General features: G+C 42.5%; 1 protein-coding gene across 3 annotated transcripts; it reads right to left on the bottom strand.

Moving 5' to 3' along the window:
- Positions 1 to 1,678: 1,678 nt before the first annotated feature.
- On the bottom strand, positions 1,679 to 10,892 carry LOC139368772 (interferon-induced protein 44-like). 3 transcript variants are annotated; one of them, XR_011627015.1, is made up of 9 exons: positions 4,943 to 5,768; positions 4,001 to 4,511; positions 3,867 to 3,918; positions 3,494 to 3,689; positions 3,108 to 3,260; positions 2,815 to 2,986; positions 2,610 to 2,710; positions 2,186 to 2,512; positions 1,824 to 2,054 (listed from the first exon to the last, which is right to left on the bottom strand). XR_011627015.1 is itself a non-coding variant. In XM_071108276.1 (8 exons), exons 2-8 carry the CDS (start codon positions 4,476 to 4,478, stop codon positions 2,330 to 2,332), a joined length of 1,335 nt encoding a protein of 444 aa, XP_070964377.1. In that variant the 5' UTR covers positions 4,479 to 4,511; positions 10,594 to 10,892; the 3' UTR covers positions 1,679 to 2,329. The 3 variants fall into 3 exon arrangements, 2 of the variants coding, with proteins under 2 accessions (XP_070964377.1, XP_070964289.1); XM_071108276.1 differs by lacking the exon at positions 4,943 to 5,768 and adding an exon at positions 10,594 to 10,892 and having other exon boundaries at positions 1,679 to 2,512; XM_071108188.1 differs by having other exon boundaries at positions 1,679 to 2,512; positions 4,943 to 5,774.
- Between the last annotated feature and the right edge of the window lie 10,288 nt (positions 10,893 to 21,180).

The following is a 21,180-nucleotide window of genomic DNA, read 5'->3' as shown; positions in this document are numbered from 1 at the left end:
GACATGGTCTACCACAGTCGCTCTGATTTCATCAGCTATTGTGTTCCTGACTCCTCTTCCCTGTTCTCTCCTTCTCCCCCGTCCTACTTCACCTCTTCCTCCTCCTTCGCTTACTTCTTCTTCACCACCTCTTCCTCATCTAGTTCTCACCCCTTACCCTCTGTCCAAAATTAGCCTCCATTGTTGTCCAAACCAAATGTTTACCTGTGTCCTATTTTTAGTGCTCAAGCTCTGATTTGTAAGTGAACTCATTATCTAAGTGTTTTCACGTGTCCATGTAGAAAGACAATTGGCGAAATAGTGTAGTAATGTAGAGACCAATGTTTACAGTTTTGCTAGAAGTGTGTTATTAAATTGCAAACTGAGTGTAAAGCAGTGAGTTGTGTTTACAGTTTTGAAAAAAGTGTGTTATAAAATTACAAACGGAGTGTAAAGCAGAGAACGTGCATTCAGTTTGGCACACTTGGTAAGTGCATTGGCTACAAGTGTTAATGGTTTCAGAGATAGTGCTTCAAGAATCACTGTTAGTGTTTAAACATTCAGAAAAAAAAGAAGAAATAATTCAGCAGCCTACTTCCCACGGCTATATGTGTAACTGGACACTTTAGAAGCATCCACCACGAAGACGACACATTGGACCTTGTCTTTTAAGGTACGGCTTCTTCACATAGCCCACAGGCTGTTCAAGACTGAACATTACCTTGATTATTCAAACCAACCAGCTGAAAGAGTTGGAATATTCTGTACTTAGAGACATTTATGTCAGGGGTGAGCAACTCTGGTCTTATGCTGTGAGGCTGCCTGCATAAGTATGTTCCAACCCAGCGCTATCTCACCTGAGTCATAGTTGAATCAGGTGTGTTAGAGCTAAATAGAAACAAAAGCTGGCACACACTGTGGCCCCTGTTGCATTATAATCTAATTGGTTATTGTCTTATGTTTTTGTAATATGTAAACACAGACGAAACAAAAACCTGTAAGCAGTCTATTGACTAGTAAAATATACAAAGGAATGTTCAAGAAACTTCCTCGTCATTTTGAAATGTTTTAAGGTCAGTGACATTTTGCAAGTCTACCGATAAAGATAATTAAATGAAGTCACCCAGAACCAGATTATTTTTTTCAGCAACAGCTGTATACATTATTTTCCTCTCTATGTCACAATCTAAACTGGACTATTATATTGAATTCCTGTTTTCATATAGAGATACAAGTTATGTTCTGGGAGAGGGTATTGTTTGCATTTCAGCAATGAAGCTTTTGTCTTCCAGCAAAGTAATTTGAAAGAATCGGCGAGGCCCCGAAATAAAATATTCTCTGGCTGTTTTGGAGTGCTTGTTGTGTTCCTTCTCTGGGGTGAGGACAGTGAATCACACCGCATTACATAGTAAGACCTCTGTCACCTGTCTGGAAGGGACATGGTGTCTAAATGAAGTTAAGCTCCTCAGTTGTAACACTGGAAAGACGTGGCAGCAGGAAGTAGTTGACAGTTTGTATTTGAAAGTAAGCAGAGTAGTCGAGGAACAGGTCAGGACCAATATAAAGGGAAACACTGTGCTCAAAAAACATGTCCAAACATGTTCATTAAATTGACTGTTACTGTTTCATATGTGATCAATGGTGATTTAAATGTACCATAGTGTCAACTAACACAATGAAAAATGAGGACACAATACTATGATATTCAACAAAGGTAACTTTAATGGGCAGCTTTTCCAACAGCAGCACACACTGTTAATAACAATTTATTTTCACTTTCATGGTGATATACTGCCATCTAGTGGTGAAACTTCAAGCATTTGCAAGCCAAATGTGAAGTGAATCCAATATAAAAACTACATGATCTTGTACTAAGTTTTACCTTGTCCTTTTCTTCAGCGGGGGTATATTCTGAGGAGCAGATTTCTATATGAGACTATCCAAGAACTGACTATGTAGGATCAACTAGTATAGAGTGGTGGTGTCTTTAGTTTGATTCAAAGCAACCAATGAACATATGAAGAAAACCCAATCCTTTCACCTATCCCATGTAATCCAAACAATCACAATGATGTAAACAGAATTAGCAACCCTAGTGAACTAACTTTCAATCTAGGCCTAATACAGATTATTTCTAGCAATTGAATCAAATATTCAAGATGTAGGCTCAATGAGGCATGTTAAGATATTCTTATCATTCTGTAGTTTTGTGTAATGGATAACTAGTCATCATAATTATGATTACGTGAACACCATAGAACAAGATATACAGAATGAAGCAGAGAGGGCTAAACAAGGTGGCATAGAAAGGAAATACCACCACCATGCTGGGTTATCTCCTCCACTTTGTCTAGTCGTGCTTCTCTTGGTCGTTGACTTCATCAAAGTAGTTGTCTGCGAAGCGGAGCATCTGGATCAGGGCACTGAGGAGCAGGATGTCACAGCTCATGTCCAGCTCCAGCTCTTCACTGTAGTTCTTTACTGGGACAATGCAGGACATGGGTACCCCCAGACGGCCACTCACCTCCTGGGCCTATGGGAGTCGGGACACACCAAGCATTACCAAACATTACCCAAACATTAATGTGACTGTTCATGGTCATCTAATACAGGGGGAGTGCAGAGCTCACCTTGGTCTTTATGTACTGGCTGTTATACACGTTCCTCAAGTTGTCAGCCACACAGGGACAGGCCTCATCCACCTTGGTAAGAAGAACCAGCTGTGGGATGCCTGTGGAACAACAACCCTCCATTAGTGTCACTAACCAGGGATTGCGCTAGTATAGTCTGTATAATCCATCATCTTTAACCCAGGTTTTTCTCTGACTGACTGACCTAGCAGGTTGACCCTCCTGCGAATGGCTGCCAGTTTCTCCTCTAGTTTGGTTGACATAATGGAGACTTTGCAGGTGTCCATGACGTACACCACACAGTGGATCCTCTCATGCAGGTTCACTGACTGCTGGAATCCGTGGGCATCTGCTTGCAGAGGGACTGATGGGTTGAACTGGGAAAGGGAAAGATGAGGGGTTTGGGTCACACTAAGGAGAATCAAAGTGTATGTATGTATGTATGTATGTATGTATGTATGTATGTATGTATGTATGTATGTATATGGTGCCCCTCACCCGGTATCTGTCTGGCACATGGCCTTTCAGAATGCTGCTGATGTCATCCACATCTAGCCCCGCCCCTGTGGCCTCCTCCATTCCCATCGTGTCACACAAAATGATTGGCAGCGGTTTGCCATCGCGTCCAGCCTTAACTGAGTAGGTGCGAAACTGTGAAATATAATTAACGCATCATCATTTTGTCCAGTGATGCAGTGGTAAAAAATTAATTGTACATTCAAAAGGTGTGTAGACTGTTGAGCAACAAAAAAAAAGTAGGTAAACTGTGTTTACCCTCCACTACACAACTGATTTTGTCCACATAAATATGATGAAATTCATTCAAACTGTTGAAGCAGAGACAAAAGAAGAAGACCAGTTGTTTAACATGGTAGACCACATACCTGAGTGGTCAGACTGGTTCCAGAATTGCCCGATATGGCCTGGCTGGTCACATGGCCTCGGAAGATGGAGTTGACAGAGTTGAAAAAGCTGGACTTTCCAGCGCCGACGGGGCCGATGAGTAGAACTCTAGCCTGACCCACAGAACTGATCATGGGCCTGTAGAGCTTAACAGACTCCATCAGCTCCTTTCTCCTCCTGTGGATAACAAGAACCTCAATTTAATATGCAAATGCTTTATTGTACTGTACTCAATCATATAACATTCAGTATATGTGGCCCATGTGAGAATCAAATGATGCAATTGTAGTCAACATTAATATAGGCATTACAGTATCACAAAAAAATAAATGGTCATTTCTGGTTGGAGCTTACTCAGCTTTCCAAAGAATTGTCCTCCATGGCTTTTCGATGATGTTACCACCTTCTGTTAAAAAAATAATAATCATAATAACATGCACAATAAAAAATACACATTAAAGAGAGAAGATAATTGATTCTACACTCACCTTCCACTTTATACACCTCACACTCAGTTAGGTTAAGGTTATTGCCATGCATTTCTGCAGCATTGAAGTTGTAGTGGTTTCCTGGAGCGCTGATCACTGTAACTGTGTTAGCGTTCATAAACCGCAAATCCTCCCCAAAGTAAGGGCCAGTTGTGTTATGCATTTTGACCGCATATTGGGCATTTGTGACGGGATACCTGACAGGATTTCTACCAGTTAAACTGAACAAAAAGGCTTTGTCATCATGTATGTACTGGCCTTGCTTGGCTACGTCATGATCTTTACTTGTGTAGCCTCCAAAAACAAACCCTGTGGAGTTATAGCCTACAGAGACTGTGGGACCTTGGTGGTCACATTTCTGGTGAAAGGCTGCTCCTGTGTAGCCATGTATACTGGCCTTGAACAGCAGGCTGAGTTTGATGTTTCCCAGGAAGGAACACAGCTGTTTCTCCTGTTCCTGGGTCAGTTTGGGGTTCATGGTGGGGATCACGTTGGTCTCAGTAGGGGTAGTCTGAGGAAAAACACAAATGAGTAGTGATGCACCGATATTACATTTTTGGCCAATACCGATATTTTCCTTGTCAAAAACCCGATAACGATAACCGTTATTAAAAAATTTAGAGGCCTTAAGCATTTTAGTACAGTTAAATACACACAAGGACACATCGGTCTAAGGCACTGCATTTCAGTGCAAGAGGTGCCACTACACTCCTTGGTTCGAATCCAGGCTGTATCACATCCGGCCGTGATTGGGAGCCCCATAGAGCGGAGCACAATTGGCCCAGCATCGTCCTGGTTTGGCCATCATTGTAAATAAAAATTTGTTCATAACTGACTTGCCTAGTTAAGGTTACACACACACACCAAAAAGTTATTTTGTTGGCATTTACGTATGTCCCCATTACCAGTAAAACATCATCAAAACCTATTTCTTTCACTTACTAGCTGTGCTGTTTCGTTGTTCAGTCGTTTTATTCTAAACCAGAATTTCATCATATATGTCAAGCAGTGAAGTTTCAGCTCTGTCTGTCCGTGGCCTCTTCCTCGGTGCGCACTGTCCCTGTGTCCGTTTCCATCTTGTCCAGCTGTGTATGTAACATTTCACGTAAACCCTGTTTCTTGTTTGCATCGAAGTAGCGGTCCTTGTACATAGCATATATCATGGTGGCGACACAGTAAAGGGTGAATGCCACCGAATCGCTTGTTCACAGCCTGTCAGTTTTGTTGAGCAGGCGTTTCAATGCCATGAGAGGGTATCACATCTGCTGCAGGCACAGTAGAGCTTATTTCTCGAGTCAGTTGTTCGAATGGAGCTAGCTAGTGTGTTCATGTTTCCAAGTTCAAAACATGTTCTCAAATGCCATTGAAATGGCAGCAGCGGTAGGACAACCAGCATATTCTTGAGCATGCAATATGACTTTCCTCAGTACAAAATCCTCGACGACCCACTGTGCTGTTCGACTCAGCATGCTCATGGAGCTGATATGCTGGTCCAAATGTCCGTCGTGAAGCTATTATTGTGTAACTCCGGTAGGGCAACGTATGAAAAATAGCGCACGTTGTAGTGTGTACCGGTGCTCGACCAGTCGGCGAAAGCCAACATCACCCACGACAGAGAACGGTTGATTGTCAAGAGCAATGAATTCCATTATCTTGGCGTTAATGGATTTTGGCTTTTGAGTGGTCTCGCTCAACTTTCTTACTCTTTCAAATGACTGCTTCACTTGTTGACTGCTCGATCCACACAGCAGACACTGTGGGCTAGGTTAGGAATGCTGTGCTGCACACGTAGCGCAACATTTTACGTGGCGCCATTACATCATGTACCTACGTTATATAAGTATGCACGTCAGCTTTCACATCGGTTTTGCACACCGGTGTTAAACTAGACATCGCTCGATCGGGTCACCGATATATCGTGCATCCCTACAAATGAGATTCTGACATAAGACCCTAATGCTTCAGCTGTAGTTTTATCAAATTTACCCAGCTAACAACAAATGTTCCCACAACTTTAGAGAATGGGCCAAATGTTTTCATAGTAATGTTCCAGTGAATTGCAAGGACTGTTTTCAAGAGACCATTCCCTTAATGTCAACCAGAACTAACCCAGAACGTCATTACCATGTTCTAAAAATATTCAATATTAATGTTCTAGACATGTTTCATGGGAACTCTGTGTCCAGTTCTGAGGTTTAGTAGAACATTCCATCAACATCCCATAAACTTACATAGAACATGGTTGCCATGTTCTCACAGTATAAGATCTAGAACACGGGTATACAACTGGGGGCCGCAGCGGTACTGCAGGGAGTCGTAAAAAATGATATACAGTGCATTCGGAAAGTATTCAGAACCCTTGACTTTTTCCACATTTTGTTACGTTACAACCTTATTCTAAAATGGATTAAATATTTGTTTTTCTTCATCAATCTACACACAATACCTCATAATGACAAAGCAAAAACCGTGTTAGAAATCTTTGCAAATGTATATACGATATATTTTTTTTAAAGTAAATATGACATTTACATAATTATTTTGACCCTTGACTCAGTAGCTTTAGCAGTGATTACAGGCTAGAGTCTTCTTGGGTATGACACTACAAGCTTGGCACACCTGTGTTTGGGGAGTTTCTCCCATTCATCCTCTCAAGCTCTGTCAGGTTGGATGGGGAGCGTCAATGCACAGCTATTTTCAGGTCTCTCCAGAGATGTTTGATCGATCGGGTTCCAGTTCGGGCTCTGGTTAGGCCACTCAAGGACATTCAGAGACTTGTCCCGAAGCCACTCGTCTTGTTTTGGCTGTGTGCTTAGGGTCGTTGTCTTGTTAGAAGGTGAACCGTCGCCCCAATCTGAGGTTCTTAGCACTCTGGAGCAGGTTTTCATCAAGGTTCTCGCTGTACTTTGCACCGTTCATCTTTGCCTTGATCCTGACTAGTCTCCAAGTCCCTGCAGCTGACAAACATCCCTTCAACATAGGCATGGTGCCAGATTTACTCCAGACGTGATGCCTGGCATTCAGGCCAAAAATAGTTAAATCTTGGTTTCATCAGGCCAGAGAATCTTGTTTCTCATGGTCTGAGTCTTTAGGTGCCTTTTGCCAAATTCCAAAAGGACTCTCATGTGCCTTTTACTGAGGAGTGTCTTCCGTCTGACCACTCTACCATAAAGGCCTAATTGGTTGAGTGCTGCAAGGACGGTTGTCCTTCTGGAAGGTTCTCCCATCTCCACAAAGGAACTCTGTGCAGTCTGACAGGGCACTGTGCAGGCTCTGTCAGAGTGACCATCGGGATCTTGGTCATGTCACTGACCAAGGTCCTTCTCCCTTGATTGCTCAGCTCTAGGAAGAGTCTTGGTGGTTCCAAACTTCCTCCATTTTAGAATAATGAAGGCCACTGTTCTTGGGGACCTTCAATGCTGCAGACATTTTTTGGTACCCTTCCCCAGATCTGTGCCTCAACACAATCCTGTCTCGGAGCTCTAGGGACAATTCCTTCGACCTCATAGTGCATGTCAGAGAAAAACCAAGCTAACAACTGTGGGACCTTATTTCGACAGGTTTGTGCCTTTCCAAATCATGTCCAATCAACTGAATTTACATCAGGTGGACTCCAGTCAAGTTGTAGAAATATCAAGGATGATCAATGGAAACGGGATGCAACTGAGCTCAATTTCGAGTCTCATAGCAAAGGGTCTGAATACTTACGTAAACAAGGCATTTCTGTTTAAAAAAGTGATCTGTTTTCCCTTTGTCATTATGGGGTATTGTGTGTAGATTATTTAATCAATTTTAGAATAAGGCTGTAACATAAAATGTGGAAAAAGTCAAGGTCTGAATACTTTGCAAAAGCACTGTATATATATACACTACATACATATACTATATACAAAAATATGTGGACACCTACTCTCATTCCAACATCTCATTCCAAAATCATGGGCATTAATATGGAGTTAGTCCCCCCCTTTGCTGCTATAACAGCCTCCACTCTTCTGGGAAGGTTTTCCAATAGATGTTGGAACATTGCTGCAGGGACTTGTTTCCATTCAGCCACAAGGGCATTAGTGAGGTCGGGCACTGATGTTGGGTGATTAGGCCTGTTTCACAGTTGGTGTTACAATTAATCCCAAAGGTGTTCGATGGGGTAGAGGTCAGGGCTCTGTGCAGGCCAGTCAAGTTCTTCCACAACGATCTCGACAAACCATTTCTGTATGGACCTTGCTTTGTACACAGGGTATTGTCATGCTGAAACAGGAAAGGGCCATCCCCAAACTGTTGCCACAATGTTGGAAGCACCGAATTGTCTAGAATGTCATTGTATGCTGTAGCGTTAAGATTTCCCATCACTGGTACTAAGGGGACTAGCCTGAACCATGGAAAACAGCCCCAGGCCATTACTCCTCCTCCACCAAACTTTACAGTTGGCACTATGCATTGGGGCAGGTAGCATTCTCCTGGCATCAGCCAAACCCAGAATTGTTTGTCGGACTGCCAGATGGTGAAACGTAATTCATCACTCCAGAGAATGCGTTTCCACTGCTCCAGAGTCCAATGGCGACGAGCTTTACACCACTCCAGCCGACACTTGGCATTGCACATGGTGATCTTAAGCTTGTGTGCGGCTGCTTGGCCATGGAAACCCAATTCAAGGAACTTCCGACTAACAGTTCTTGTATTGACTGCTTCCAGGGGCAGTTTGGAACTCAGTAGTGAGTGTTGCAACTGAGGACAGATGTTTTTTACGCGCTTTAGCGGTCCCGTTATGTGAGCTTGTGTGGCTCATCAGTAAGGCCATTCTACTGCCACTGTTTGTCTATGGAGATTGCATGGCTGTGTGCTCGATTTTATACACCTGTCAGCAAGGGGTGTGGCTGAAATAGCCGAATCCACTAATTTGAAGGGGGTCCACATACTTGTAGTGTATAGTGTATTTCCAACCCTTTTTCATAAAACAGTTTAACACGCAAGAACTGATGTGCATCCAGAAATAACAGCAACAAAGCACTGGAAACCTACTTCAGACACACTAGAGTGAATTAGATACATTCACTCAGAGGTGGTTTAAACTGCATTCTAATGTCAACCATACTTATGAAAAAGTTATGCATGCTCAGTTCTTGGGTCTCGTGCACTGCGCGAGTGAATTTGAAATGGAAGTTATGGAACTCCCTTGCGTGCTTCTGTTATGAGAAATCGGGGCTATAGGCTACATACAATCACATACAATCATAAATCCAGATTGTAGTCAGTAGCATAGGCCATATGCCTATTGAAATGACAAGTAAATCTCGCAAATATACAATTTATAACTGTTTGTAGTCTTAACAGCTGGCAGGCACAATTGCCAGAAAATAGCCTAACGTGATTTTTGAAGTTCGTCCAAGTGTTTCTTTGCAGAGATTGAGCTCCTCTGTCCAACTTTTATCACTCACTCTGTCGGATTTATCTATAGTTTTGCACATGCTCAAAAAGGGATTTATTTAAAATCATAGCAGTCAAACGAGTTAAATCGACATCCATTGAGGGAAAAAGATCTAGCAAGTTTAATAAAAGCGATTTATAATTTTTGTTGGAACATATTGACATTTCTTTATTAGGAAAGGGGGTACCAAGTCAGTTGTACAATTGAATGGTTTCAACTGAAATTTGTCTTCTGCATTTAACCCAACGCCTCTGAATCAGAGGTGCGGGGGGCTGCCTTAATCGACATCCACGTCGTCGGCGCCCCGGGAACAGTGTCTTATTTAGGGTCAGAACGACAGATTTTTACCTTGTCAGCTCGGGGATTCGATCCAGCAACCTTTCGGTTACCGGTCCAACCACAAGGCTATTACATCACATTAGCTCCCCAATAATAATTATTATTTTGATGGGAAACTTAATTTGGCTTCTTGTCGTTACAAATTACTTCGTTATTCCGTCTCAATTAGTTCAATAACGTTATAGAAAATGTATTTATTGGATAAACATGGCAACTCCTCCGTTGCTGCGAAAAAATGGCAAGTTTTCAGACTTTCTGGGCAGGTTTTAGGTCTTTTCAATTTGACATTTTAACTGGACCGGTCAACCCTGGTGTTTAACCCCAAGCCACCCTAAACACCTGCGAGATTCTGTAAACTGGCTATTTTGAGTTTGTTGAAACGTGCAGATGTCAAATTCATTAGATTTTACATTGTTTCACCAAAGTAAACAGTCTGTGCTCATTTTGACTGTCTGATAAGAGCAATAGACTGCTACATGATCAGATGCTATGTGAAGAGTTTAACTTTCACTTTCACCACGCCCTTTCCTTCACAGTGGTCAGGATAAAGAAACGAAACGAAACTGAATTTGGCACACGCAAAAAAGACAGTTGTACAACTGTGAAGTTGTTTTGTTACAGATAAAAATTAAAACATTTCAAATAGATGAATAACAAAATCACAACAAAATGGTGTTTGCATTGGCATGCTGCTAATTTTCTAAATAATTGTCAACCTAAAGACAGCAGGATTGGCACAAATAAGGATTATCCACATGAACGGGTCAAAATATAAAGTTCTTAATATCAGAACTAGCTCAAAACGTCTTAAAATGAATGCAACACTCACCTGAATATGCTCGTTCACGGTTCTTGAGTACGCAAAAACGTACGGCAGCACAGAGGAAGAGACTAATGGAGAAGTTTTACTCCACCCAAAATCTGTCCACGAAAACGAAAATAAACCCACGTAGTGAGGATTTTTTGTATGGAGGTCAATGAATGAGTGTCGAATTTGTTCAACCAAAAAAATGAATTGCTAAGTGAGACTTATTTGATCTAATATACGTTTCGTGGTTAGATTGTTACGAATGCATTGATATAAGTGGAAGCACGTGGCATTTCGGCAAATTTGAAAAAAACGACTACATCAGGGTTGTGCTTGTTGTCATAGAGATGGATAGAGGAATCATCATGGATATAACACTTTTAAGGACGTTGCTATTGAGGGCTTCCACCAATTAGAAGTATTCAACTGGGTGTGGGTTCCTATGAGTTGGGAGCAATCAGCCAATGAACAATAAGAAAATGAACTACTTTAAAATTGAGAATCTCAATGGCGCTGCCCTTGCTAGCACAGACACTATAATTGCACAAATATAAAGATGACTCCTCTCAATATCTATGGCCTATTGTTCACACATATCTGCCCTCTCATTGACTAGAATGGTCCTAACATGATCTTGCCTCTTCCTGCCTTCCTTTAATCTTTGAGAACATGTTTTTCGATCGTTGGAACAGTCACTTGACTATCTTGTCAATCAATATAAGACACTCTTTGGCTTTACTGAACAACAAGTTGAAAAACAGGGAGGGTTGGGTCAAATCAAATAACATTTTATTGGAAGGACAGATTTCCACAGTCTAATGCCCATTGCTCGTGTTTCTTGGCCCAAGCATGTCTTTTGTTCTTATGGGTGTACTTTAGTAGTGGTTTCTTTGCAGCAATGAAGGCCTGACTCACATAGTCTCCTCTGAACAGTTGACATTGATGTGTCTATTACTTAAACTCTGTGAATCATTCTTTTGGGCTGCAATTTCTGAGGCTGGTAACTCTCTATTGAACTTAGCCTCTGCAGCAGCGGTAACTCTGTCTTCCTTTCCTGTGGCTGTCCTCATGAGCCAGTTTCATCATCAATCTATTGGTTTTTGCGACTGCCCTTGAAGAAACTTTCAAAGTTCTTGAAATGTTCCGCATTGACTGACCTTCATGTCTTAAAGTAATGATGGACTGTCGTTTCTCTTTGCTTATTTGAGCGGTTCTTGCCATAATATGGACTTGGTATTTTACCAAATAGGGCTATCTTCTGTATACCACCCCTACTACATGATTCCATATGTGTTATTTCATAGTTTTGATGTCTTCTCTATTATTCTACAATGTAGAAAATACTAAAAATAAAGAAAAACCCTGGAATGAGTAGGTGTGTCCAAACTTTTGACTGGTACTGTATGAAACAGTAAGAGTAAATTAAATGTCATGAACATGTGCTTTTTGAGCACAGTGTTTCCCTGTTCCCCTCTAACCTGTTCCTCTACTAGGCTACTCCGCTTACTTTCAAATATAAACTGTCAACTACCTGAAGTTCAACTTTCTGCTGCCATTTCTTGCCTGTGTTTAGTGGCCTACAGCAAGAATGGTTACATTTTGCGTTACAACAGATGAGCTTTAACTTCTCTTGTAGACTGTGACTATATCCCTTCTAGGACAGGTGACACATAACAGAGGTCTTACTGTGTAGTGCGGTGTGGTTCCCTGTCCTTGCCCTAGAGAACTAACACAACAAGCACTCTTCAAACGAAGTCGCTGCAAGACCAGAGACCCATTGGTGAAATGCAAACACCCTCTCCCAACGTGTAACTCATATCTCCTATACGAAAACAGGAATTAAATATAATAAAAATCAAACATGTATGAAAATGCCATAACGTGTCAGAAGTCCAGTTTCGATTGTGACACATAGAGAAGAAAATAATACATATACAGTGGTTGCTGCTAGAGGGATCCAAAAGACTAGTTTTGGTCCAAGGTCACTTCATTTAATTTGATCTTTGTCGATAGACTTACAAAATATCCCTGTGACATTAAAAAAAAAATGTCAAAGTGGCAATAGGAGCATAGAATAAGCTTCTGTATTGCTCTTCTTGAAAATTGTCTTGTATATTTTAATAATCAAAATAATGCTCACATGTTTGCTCGGCTCGTATTTATGTGTTTACATGTTTCCTTGTACAACACAAAAACATTAATTATCTAATTGGTTATTGTCTTAACTACAATGAGAATGTTATTTATTAAGTATAATTCCCACCCTATGTTCCTACTTCCCCCTTCTCTCCCGCTAGCTACTTTCTACATCTAATGTAATTTCGACTTTGAGGCTAGAGGGGCATACAGTACACTTCCATAAAGACGTCACTACCCTACCTCAAGAAGACAGTGCAGCGTTGGTGCCTTTATATCAAACCAATGCCTAGAAAGCAGATTACCTTCGTCTGTTTGTAACGGGTGTCGTCGTCTGAAGAGGAGGAATCGGACCAAAGCGCAGCGTGGTAAGTGTTCATGACTTTTTATTTAAACTGAACACTCTAACAAAAGAACAAAGAGAATAAACGAAAACAAAACAGTCCTGTCAGGTGCAGAAAACACTAAACAGAAAATAACTACCCACAAAAACCATGTGGGAAAAAGCTACCTAAGTATGGTTCCCAATCAGAGACAACAATAGTCAGCTGTCCCTGATTGAGAACCATACCCGGCCAAAATAAAGAAATACAAAACATAGAAAAAGGAACAGAATTCCCACCCAAATCACACCCTGACCAAACCAAAATAGAGACATAAAAAGCTCTCTACGGTCAGGGCATGACAGCCTCATTGTGGCTAAGCTACTGGGCACCCTCGTTGTGGGCCCCAGACTGGGCACCCTCGTAGCGGGCCCAGTAGCTTGTTGTGGGCCCCGGACTGGGCACCCTCGTTGTGGGCCCCGGACTGGGCACCCTTGTTGGAGGCTCCGGACTGGAGGGCGTCGCTGGAGGCTCCGGACTGGAGGGCGACTCTGGAGGCTCCGGACTGGAGGGCGTCACTGGAGGCTCCGGACTGGAGGGCGTCGCTGGAGGCTCGGACTGGAGGGCAACTCTTAAGGCTCAGGACTAGAGGGCATCACTGGAGGCTCCGGACTGGAGGGAGGAGACGCAGAGACAGCCTGGTGCGTGGGGCTGCCACAGGGTCCAGCAGGCTGGGGAGACCTACAGAACACTCTAACAAAAGAACAAAGAGAATAAACGAAACCGAAACAGTCCTGTCAGGTGCAGAAAACACTAAACAGAAAATAACTACTACTACTACAGAAAATAACTACTACTACTAAACTCTTTCCCAACAATGCAGTAATCAATATTCATAGTACTTTAAAATAAAGTAAAGTTGAACAAAAACATGTAAGAAATAGAAATAAGAAGAAGACGAGAAAGTAAGTATGCCATTTACAGGGCCAGTTCCAGGATCAGTGCCAAAACCATGTTTACAATGTGCAGGGATACTGGAGTGGTAGGGGTAGATATGTATAGAGGTAACATGACTAAGCATCAGGATATATGATAACGTTGACAGCATTGGCTTGGCATCTCCTCTCTTTGTGTTTGGGCCAGCCTCTGTTCTCCTCATTATCTCCTGTCTTTCGCCTGGCCAAAAATAGACTGATACACTCCATCGTTATTTTGTTTAGTCAAACCGTTTCAGGGACATGACAAAGTACTTGCTCACTAAAAGGGGCATTCAAGCGGTGTTTATTTTATTGTGGCTTAACAACATGATTTGGGAATTAATTGTAGCACTGTATGACCCAGATATCCATGGCCTGTTTGTCCTCCATTCTTTGTAATATATCTTGTTGTGACCCACTGAATGCACACTGGTCGAATCAACGTTGTTTCCACATCATTTTGTGTGCATCTAGAGGTGAAAAAACTCTAGATCACCTTTACGCCACACACAGAAACGCCTACAAAGCTCTCCCTCACCCTCTATTTGGCAAATCTGACCATAACGCTATCCTCCTGATACCTGCTCACAAGCAAAAACTCAAACAGAAAGTACCAGTGACATGCTTAATACGGAAATGGTCAGATAAAGCGAATGCTAAGCTAGAGGATTTTTTAGCTAGTGCAGACTGGAATATGTTATGGGATTCATCCAATGGCATTGAGGAGTTTACCACATCAGTCACCGGCTTAATTAATAAGTGCATCAATGACGTTGTCCCCACAGCAACCGTACATACATCTCCCAACCAGAAGCCATGGATTACAGACAACGTCAGCACTGAGATAAAGGCAAGAACTGCTGCTTTCAAGGAGTGGGACACTAATTTGAATGTTTATAAGAAATCCCGCTATGCCCTTCGCCGAACAATCAAACAGGCAAAGTGTCAATACAGGATTACGATCTAATACTACTACGCCGTCTCTGATGCGAGTCTGATGTGGTAGGGCTTGCAAGCATTCACGGAAACCCAGCCACGAGCTGCCCAGTGATGCGAGCTTACCAGACGAGCCAAATGCCTTCTATGCTCGCTTCAAGGCAAGCAACATTGAACCATGCATGAGAGCACCAGATGTTCCGGACCACTGTGTGATCACACTCTCCGAAGCCGATGTGAGTAAGAGATCTAAACGGTTTAAGGTGAACATTCACAAGGCCGCAGGGTAAGACGGATTACCAGGACGCGTACTCTGAGCATGCGCTAACCAGTTGGCAAGTGTCTTCACTGACATTTTCAACCTCTCCCTGACCCAGTCTGTAATACCTACATGTTTCAAGCAGACAAGCATAGTCCCTGTGCCCAAGAATGCTAACGTTACCTGTCTAAATGACTATCACTCCATAGCACTCACATCTGTAGCCATGAAAGGCTTTGAAAGGCTGATCTTGGCTCATATCAACACCAAAATCCCAGACAACCTCGACCGACTCTAACAAACCGTCCCAACCGATGCACAGATTACGCAATATCTATTGCACAATATCTATTGCACAATATCTATTGCACTACACACTGCCCTTTCCCACATGGACAAGAGGAACCCCTACTGTATGTGAGAATGCTGTTAATTTCAACACCACAGTGCCCTCCAAGCTCATCACTAAGCTAAGGACTCTGGGACTGAACAACTCCCTCTGCAACTGGATCCTGAACTTCTTGATAGGTCACCCCCAGGTGGTGAGGGTAGGCAACAGCACATCCGTCACACTGAGGGGTGCTTGCTTAGTCCCCTCATGTACTCCCTTTTTGCTTGGAGTTGTGTGGCAGCACACATCTCCAACACCGTCATTAAGTTTGCAGATGACACAACATGGTAGGCCTGATCATCAATAACGATGAGTCAGCATATAGGGATGAGGTCAGAGTCCTGGCAGTGTGATACCAGAACAACAAACTAACCCTCAACGTCAGCAGGACAAAGGAGCTGATCGTGGACCATAGGACATGGAGAGCTGAGCACGACCCAATTCACATCGACGGGGCCATAGGGGAGTGGATCGAGAGCTTCAAGTTCTTCGGTATCCACATCGCTGAGGATCTATCATGGTCCACAGACACCAACACATTCGTGAAAAGTGCATGACAACATCTCTTACCCCTCAGGAGTAGACCCGGCGCCAGGATAAATTGACTAAGGGGGCAGTTGAAATCGGAACGGCGGCAAATTTTGTTATGGTACTTGCATTGGACTTATATTGAATTCGGCTAATATAATCATGCAATAAACAAAGTTCAAACGCTGAGACTCTGAGATCATTGAGTGCTTTTGAAATCTGATGCCTAAATTTGCTGCGCTGTATTAGCACAATGGACAGCGCCCTACAGCAAGGCCGTTTTGGTAATGAAAATAGGCTACAAGATACTGTATTGCAAACAGCCTACAGTACGTGAATGCAGCCGTACACACAGCTATCTTGCCAAAATAATGCCAACTAAATGCTGAAAGTGGTAGGCTAGTTATTCATGCATGCATATAAAAATACTGAATAGCAGTTTGGCTTAGAATACAGACACAACTGCGAATGTGAACGAGTGAATGTGAACCGAACAAAACAGTGGTACCGAGTACTAATCAAATTTCAAATAAAATAAAATAAAATGTATTTATATAGCCCTTCGTACATCAGCTGATATCTCAAAGTGCAATACAGAAACCCAGCCTAAAACCCCAAACAGCAAGCAATGCAGGTGTAGAAGCACGGTGGCTAGGAAAAACTCCCTAGAAAGGCCAAAACCTAGGAAGAAGCCTAGAGAGGAACAAGGCTATGAGGGGTGGCCAGTCCTCTTCTGGCTGTGCCGGGTGGAGTTTATAACAGAACATGGCCAAGATGTTCAAATGTTCGTAAATGACCAGCATGGTCAAATAATAATAATCACAGTAGTTGTCGAGAGTGCAGCAAGTCAGCACCTCAGGAGTAAATGTCAGTTGGCTTTTCATAGCCGATCATTAAGAGTATCTCTACCGCTCCTGCTGAGAGTTGAAAAAAGCATGTCTGGGACAGGTAGCACGTCCGGTGAACAGGTCAGGGTTCCATAGCCGCAGGCAGAACAGTTGAAACTGGAGCAGCAGCACGGCCATGTGGACTGGGGACAGCAAGGAGTCCTCATGCCAGGTAGTCCTGAGGCATGGTCCTAGGGCCCAGGTCCTCCGAGAGAGAGAAGAAAGAGAGAAAGAGAGAATTAGAGAGAGCATACTTAAATTGACACAGGACACCGGATAAGACAGGAGAAGTACTCCAGATATAACAAACTGATCCTAGCCCACCGACACATAAACTACTGCAGCATAAATACTGGAGGCTGAGACAGGAGGGGTCAGGAAACACTGTGGCCCCATCCGATGATACCCCCGGACAGGGCCAAACAGGAAGGATATAACCCCACCCACTTTGCCAAAGCACCACTAGAGGGATATCTTCAACCACCAACTTACCATCCTGAGACAAGGCCGAGTATAGCCCACAAAGATCTCCGCCACGGCACAACCCAAGGCGGGGCGCAAACCCAGACAGGAAGATCACATCAGTGACTCAACCCACTCATGTGACGCACCCCTCCTAGGGATGGCATGAAAGAGCACCAGTAAGCCAGTGACTCAGCCCCTGTAATAGGGTTAGAGGCAGAGAATCAAAGTGGAGAGAGGGGAACCGGCCAGGCAGAGACAGCAAGGGCGGTTCGTTGCTCCAGATTCTTTCCGTTCACCTTCACATTCCTGGGCCAGACTACACTCAATCATATGACCCACTGAAGAGATGAGTCTTCAGTAAAGACTTAAAGGTTGAGACCGAGTCTGCGTCTCTCAAATGGGTAGGCAGACAAATCCATAAAAATGGAGCTCTATAGGAGAAAGACCTGCCTCCAGCTGTTTGCTAAGAAATTCTAGGGACAATTAGGAGGCCTGCGTCTTGTGAGCGTAGCGTACGTGTAGGTATGTACGGCAGGACCAAATCAGAGAGATAGGTAGGACAAACCCATGTAATGCTTTGTAGGTTAGCAGTAAAACCTTGAAATCAGCCCTTGCCTTAACAGGAAGCCAGTGTAGGAGGCTAGCACTGGAGTAATATGATCACATTTTTTGGTTCTAGTCAGGATTCTAGCAGCTGTATTTAGCACTAACTGAAGTTTATTTAGTGCTTTATCCGGGTAGCCGGAAAGTAAAGCATTGCAGTAGTCTAACTTAGAAGTGACAAAAGCATGGATTAATTTTTCTACATTATTTTTTCTTAGGACCTAAAACAAGCATCTCTGTTTTGTCCGAGTTTAAAAGTAAAACGTTTGCAGCCATCCACTTCCTTATGTCTGAAACACAAATCTTATTCTACTTCTCTGTAAACAAATCACCAAAATACTTTCAGCATGCTTATATAGAAGGGCACTCAGCATGTACTGCAAAGATGATTGGTTGAAATAAATAGATAATAATACAATTGTGGGAGCTGTACTGTTAGATTTCAGTGCAGCCTTTGACATTACTGACCATAACCTGTTGTTGAGAACTTATGTGTTGTGGCTTTTCAACCTTTGCCATATTGTGGATTCAGAGCTTTCTATCTAATAGAAAGAGAGTTTTCTTTAATGGAAGATTATCTAATGTCAAACATATAAAGTGTGGTGTACCGCAGGGCAGTTCTTTAGGCCCTCTACTCTTTTCCATTTTTACCAATGACCTGTCACTGGCATTGAACCATATAATTTGTGTCCATGTATGCTGATGATTCAACCATATACACATCGGGAACTACAGCTTATGAAGTCACTGAAACCCTTAACAAAGAGTTGCAGTCTGCTTTGGAATAGGTGGCCAGTAATTAACTGGTCCTGAACATCTCTAAAACTAAGAGCATTGTATTTGGTACAAATTATGTATTTGGTCCAAAGTTCTAGCCCTCAATTGAATCTGGTAATGAATGGTGTCTCTGTTGAACAAGTTGATGAGACCAAATTACTTGGTGTTACTGTCGGTTCCGTTTTTCTGTTCTCCGTTTTATTTACTTAACAAATAAGGAACACTCAAAATGTGGACTTATAAATCATAACAATTTTTATCAAAATACAGCTGTAGACAGAAGTCAAAGATCAAACATCACATATACAACTGATGTCTCTCACGAGTTCTGCCCTATACGAAAAGTCCCAAGATATTTTAGTAAGCACGAAGTCCAGCTCTGGTGATGTTACTGCATACTTCATTACCTGCTACTCATCAGACCAAGCCCATGCATACACAGCTATACAAACTTGCAAGAGAGATACAATAGTCCCAGTGTTTTCTAAAGCCTCAGCAGTAGCTGTCCACTCCCCCAAGTTGATTTATAGAAGTATGTCTGACTAGCCTCTTATCTCTTTTACTCCCCTGCAGGGCTCTATGTTTATCTGTGAAGTGCTTTATCACAGACCCCATGCAATAGTTCACATATTTCTCAGACGATTTCTGTATAAGAGGCAGAGACTTAGAAAAGACTGTGGAACAATTTTAAAACCTTATAATGAATATATATTGTTAATATGTAGTCTATGACCCTATAAATGTAGTGGGGTAAGGGTCTTATAACCCTTCCCCTTCTATTAATACAACATAAGCATAATCAATTATTATAATACATCAAACATTTGGTGCAGCCCCCAATATGGTGCAGACCCCAATTTGACCCCATCATTACCTTAGATTGTAAACTGTCATGGTCAAAACATAGATTCAATGGTTGTAAAGATGGGGAGAGGTCTGTCCGTAATACATAGATGATCTGCTTTCAAGTCCTGCAGGCTCTAGTTTTGTCTTATCTTGATTATTGTCCAGTCATGTGGCCAAGTGCTGCAAGTAAAGACCTAGTTAAGCTGCCACTGGCCCAGAACAGAGCAGCCCATCTTGCTCTTCATTTTAATCGGAGGGCTAATATAAATACTTTGCATGCCAGTCTCTCTTGGCTAAGGGTTTAAGAGAGACTGACTGCATCAATTCTTCTTTTTATGAGAAACATTGTGTTGAAAATTCCAAATCTTTTGCATAGTCAATTTACACACACATTTACCCCACCAGACATGCTACCAGAGGTCTTTTCACAGTCCCCAAATCCAGAACAAAGTCAAGAAGGTGTACAGTATTATATACAGCCATTATTGCATGGAACTCCCTTCCATCTCATATTGCTCAAATGAACAACAAACCTGGTTTAAAAAAACAGATAAAGCAACAAGTCAAGGCACAACGCCTCTCCCCTATTTGACCTAGATAGTTTGTGTGTATGTATTGATATGTAGGCTATGTGTGCCATTTTTAAATTGATGTAGTTATGTCCTTGAGCTGTTGTTGTCTCTGTTCTGTATTTTGTCATGTTTCATGTTTTGTGTGGACCCCAGGAAGAGTAGCTCCTGCTTTCGCAACAGCTAATGGGGATCCTAACAAAATACCAAATATCAAACAGTATTTTACACTCAGCTTCTTCTCCTCTGTCCTGCTGGCATACTGTACTATCCATCACATATTGCTGGATATTTTTACTTACATAGCTAACTGGTGGAGCTGGTGGTGCATCAATTCCTTTGGTACAATCAATAGCATTCTTCCAGTTAGAATATCCAGCTTGGGTGAAGGCCTTGTCTTTGTTAGCATTGGACCCAACACAGAACTTTCGACATGGGAAACAAAATGCTGCATCTGCAGTAACCGAGTATTCAAGCCACTCTCTTCCTATGAACCAGTTGCTATTTAATGAATCTTTTTGGACAGAACACCTGTGGCTAGGGTAGGATTCTAGGCTAATCTGGGCTGGCTCATCTTTTCCAAGATCAGTCCTGGCTGCACTTGTGGAAGGGTGGGTAGGCTCTGCACCTGGAGCTAGCTGTAGCTCAGCAGCATCATTGCTGCTGGACTCGGTGGTGGCCTCAGTGGTTTGATGCTGTTGCTCATCACTCTCCTTCTCCTTTGATTGGGTACTTTGGTAAAGCCAATTTCCATCATAGCAGATTAGCTGGTTAGAGCTAGCTAAATAGGTTAATAACACTGAATGATTTTTACAGCTACACTCTTAGAAAAAAGGATTCCAAAAGGGTTCTTCGGTTGTCCCCACAGGAGAACCCTTTTTAGTTCCAGGTACAACCCTTTTTGGTTCCAG

This window comes from Oncorhynchus clarkii, chromosome 1 (genome assembly GCF_045791955.1).
Source record: "Oncorhynchus clarkii lewisi isolate Uvic-CL-2024 chromosome 1, UVic_Ocla_1.0, whole genome shotgun sequence".
In the NCBI taxonomy this organism is placed as follows: Eukaryota; Metazoa; Chordata; class Actinopteri; order Salmoniformes; family Salmonidae; genus Oncorhynchus; species Oncorhynchus clarkii.
Note: the sequence above shows the minus strand (reverse complement) of the source record. Positions and strands in the feature narration are given on the sequence as shown.

What these genes read in the sequence shown, in the direction of transcription:
- LOC139368772 (XM_071108188.1), bottom strand. Translation starts at nt 4,996, where the DNA reads ATGATGAAATTCTGGTTTAGAATAAAACGACTGAACAACGAAACAGCA. An exon ending in ACAATTCTTTGGAAAGCTGA is followed by an intron (nt 3,690 to 3,866) that starts GTAAGCTCCAAC and finishes TGTTATCCACAG; the next exon opens with GAGGAGAAAGGAGCTGATGG. An exon ending in ATGTGCCAGACAGATACCGG is followed by an intron (nt 2,987 to 3,107) that starts GTGAGGGGCACC and finishes TCCCTTTCCCAG; the next exon opens with TTCAACCCATCAGTCCCTCT.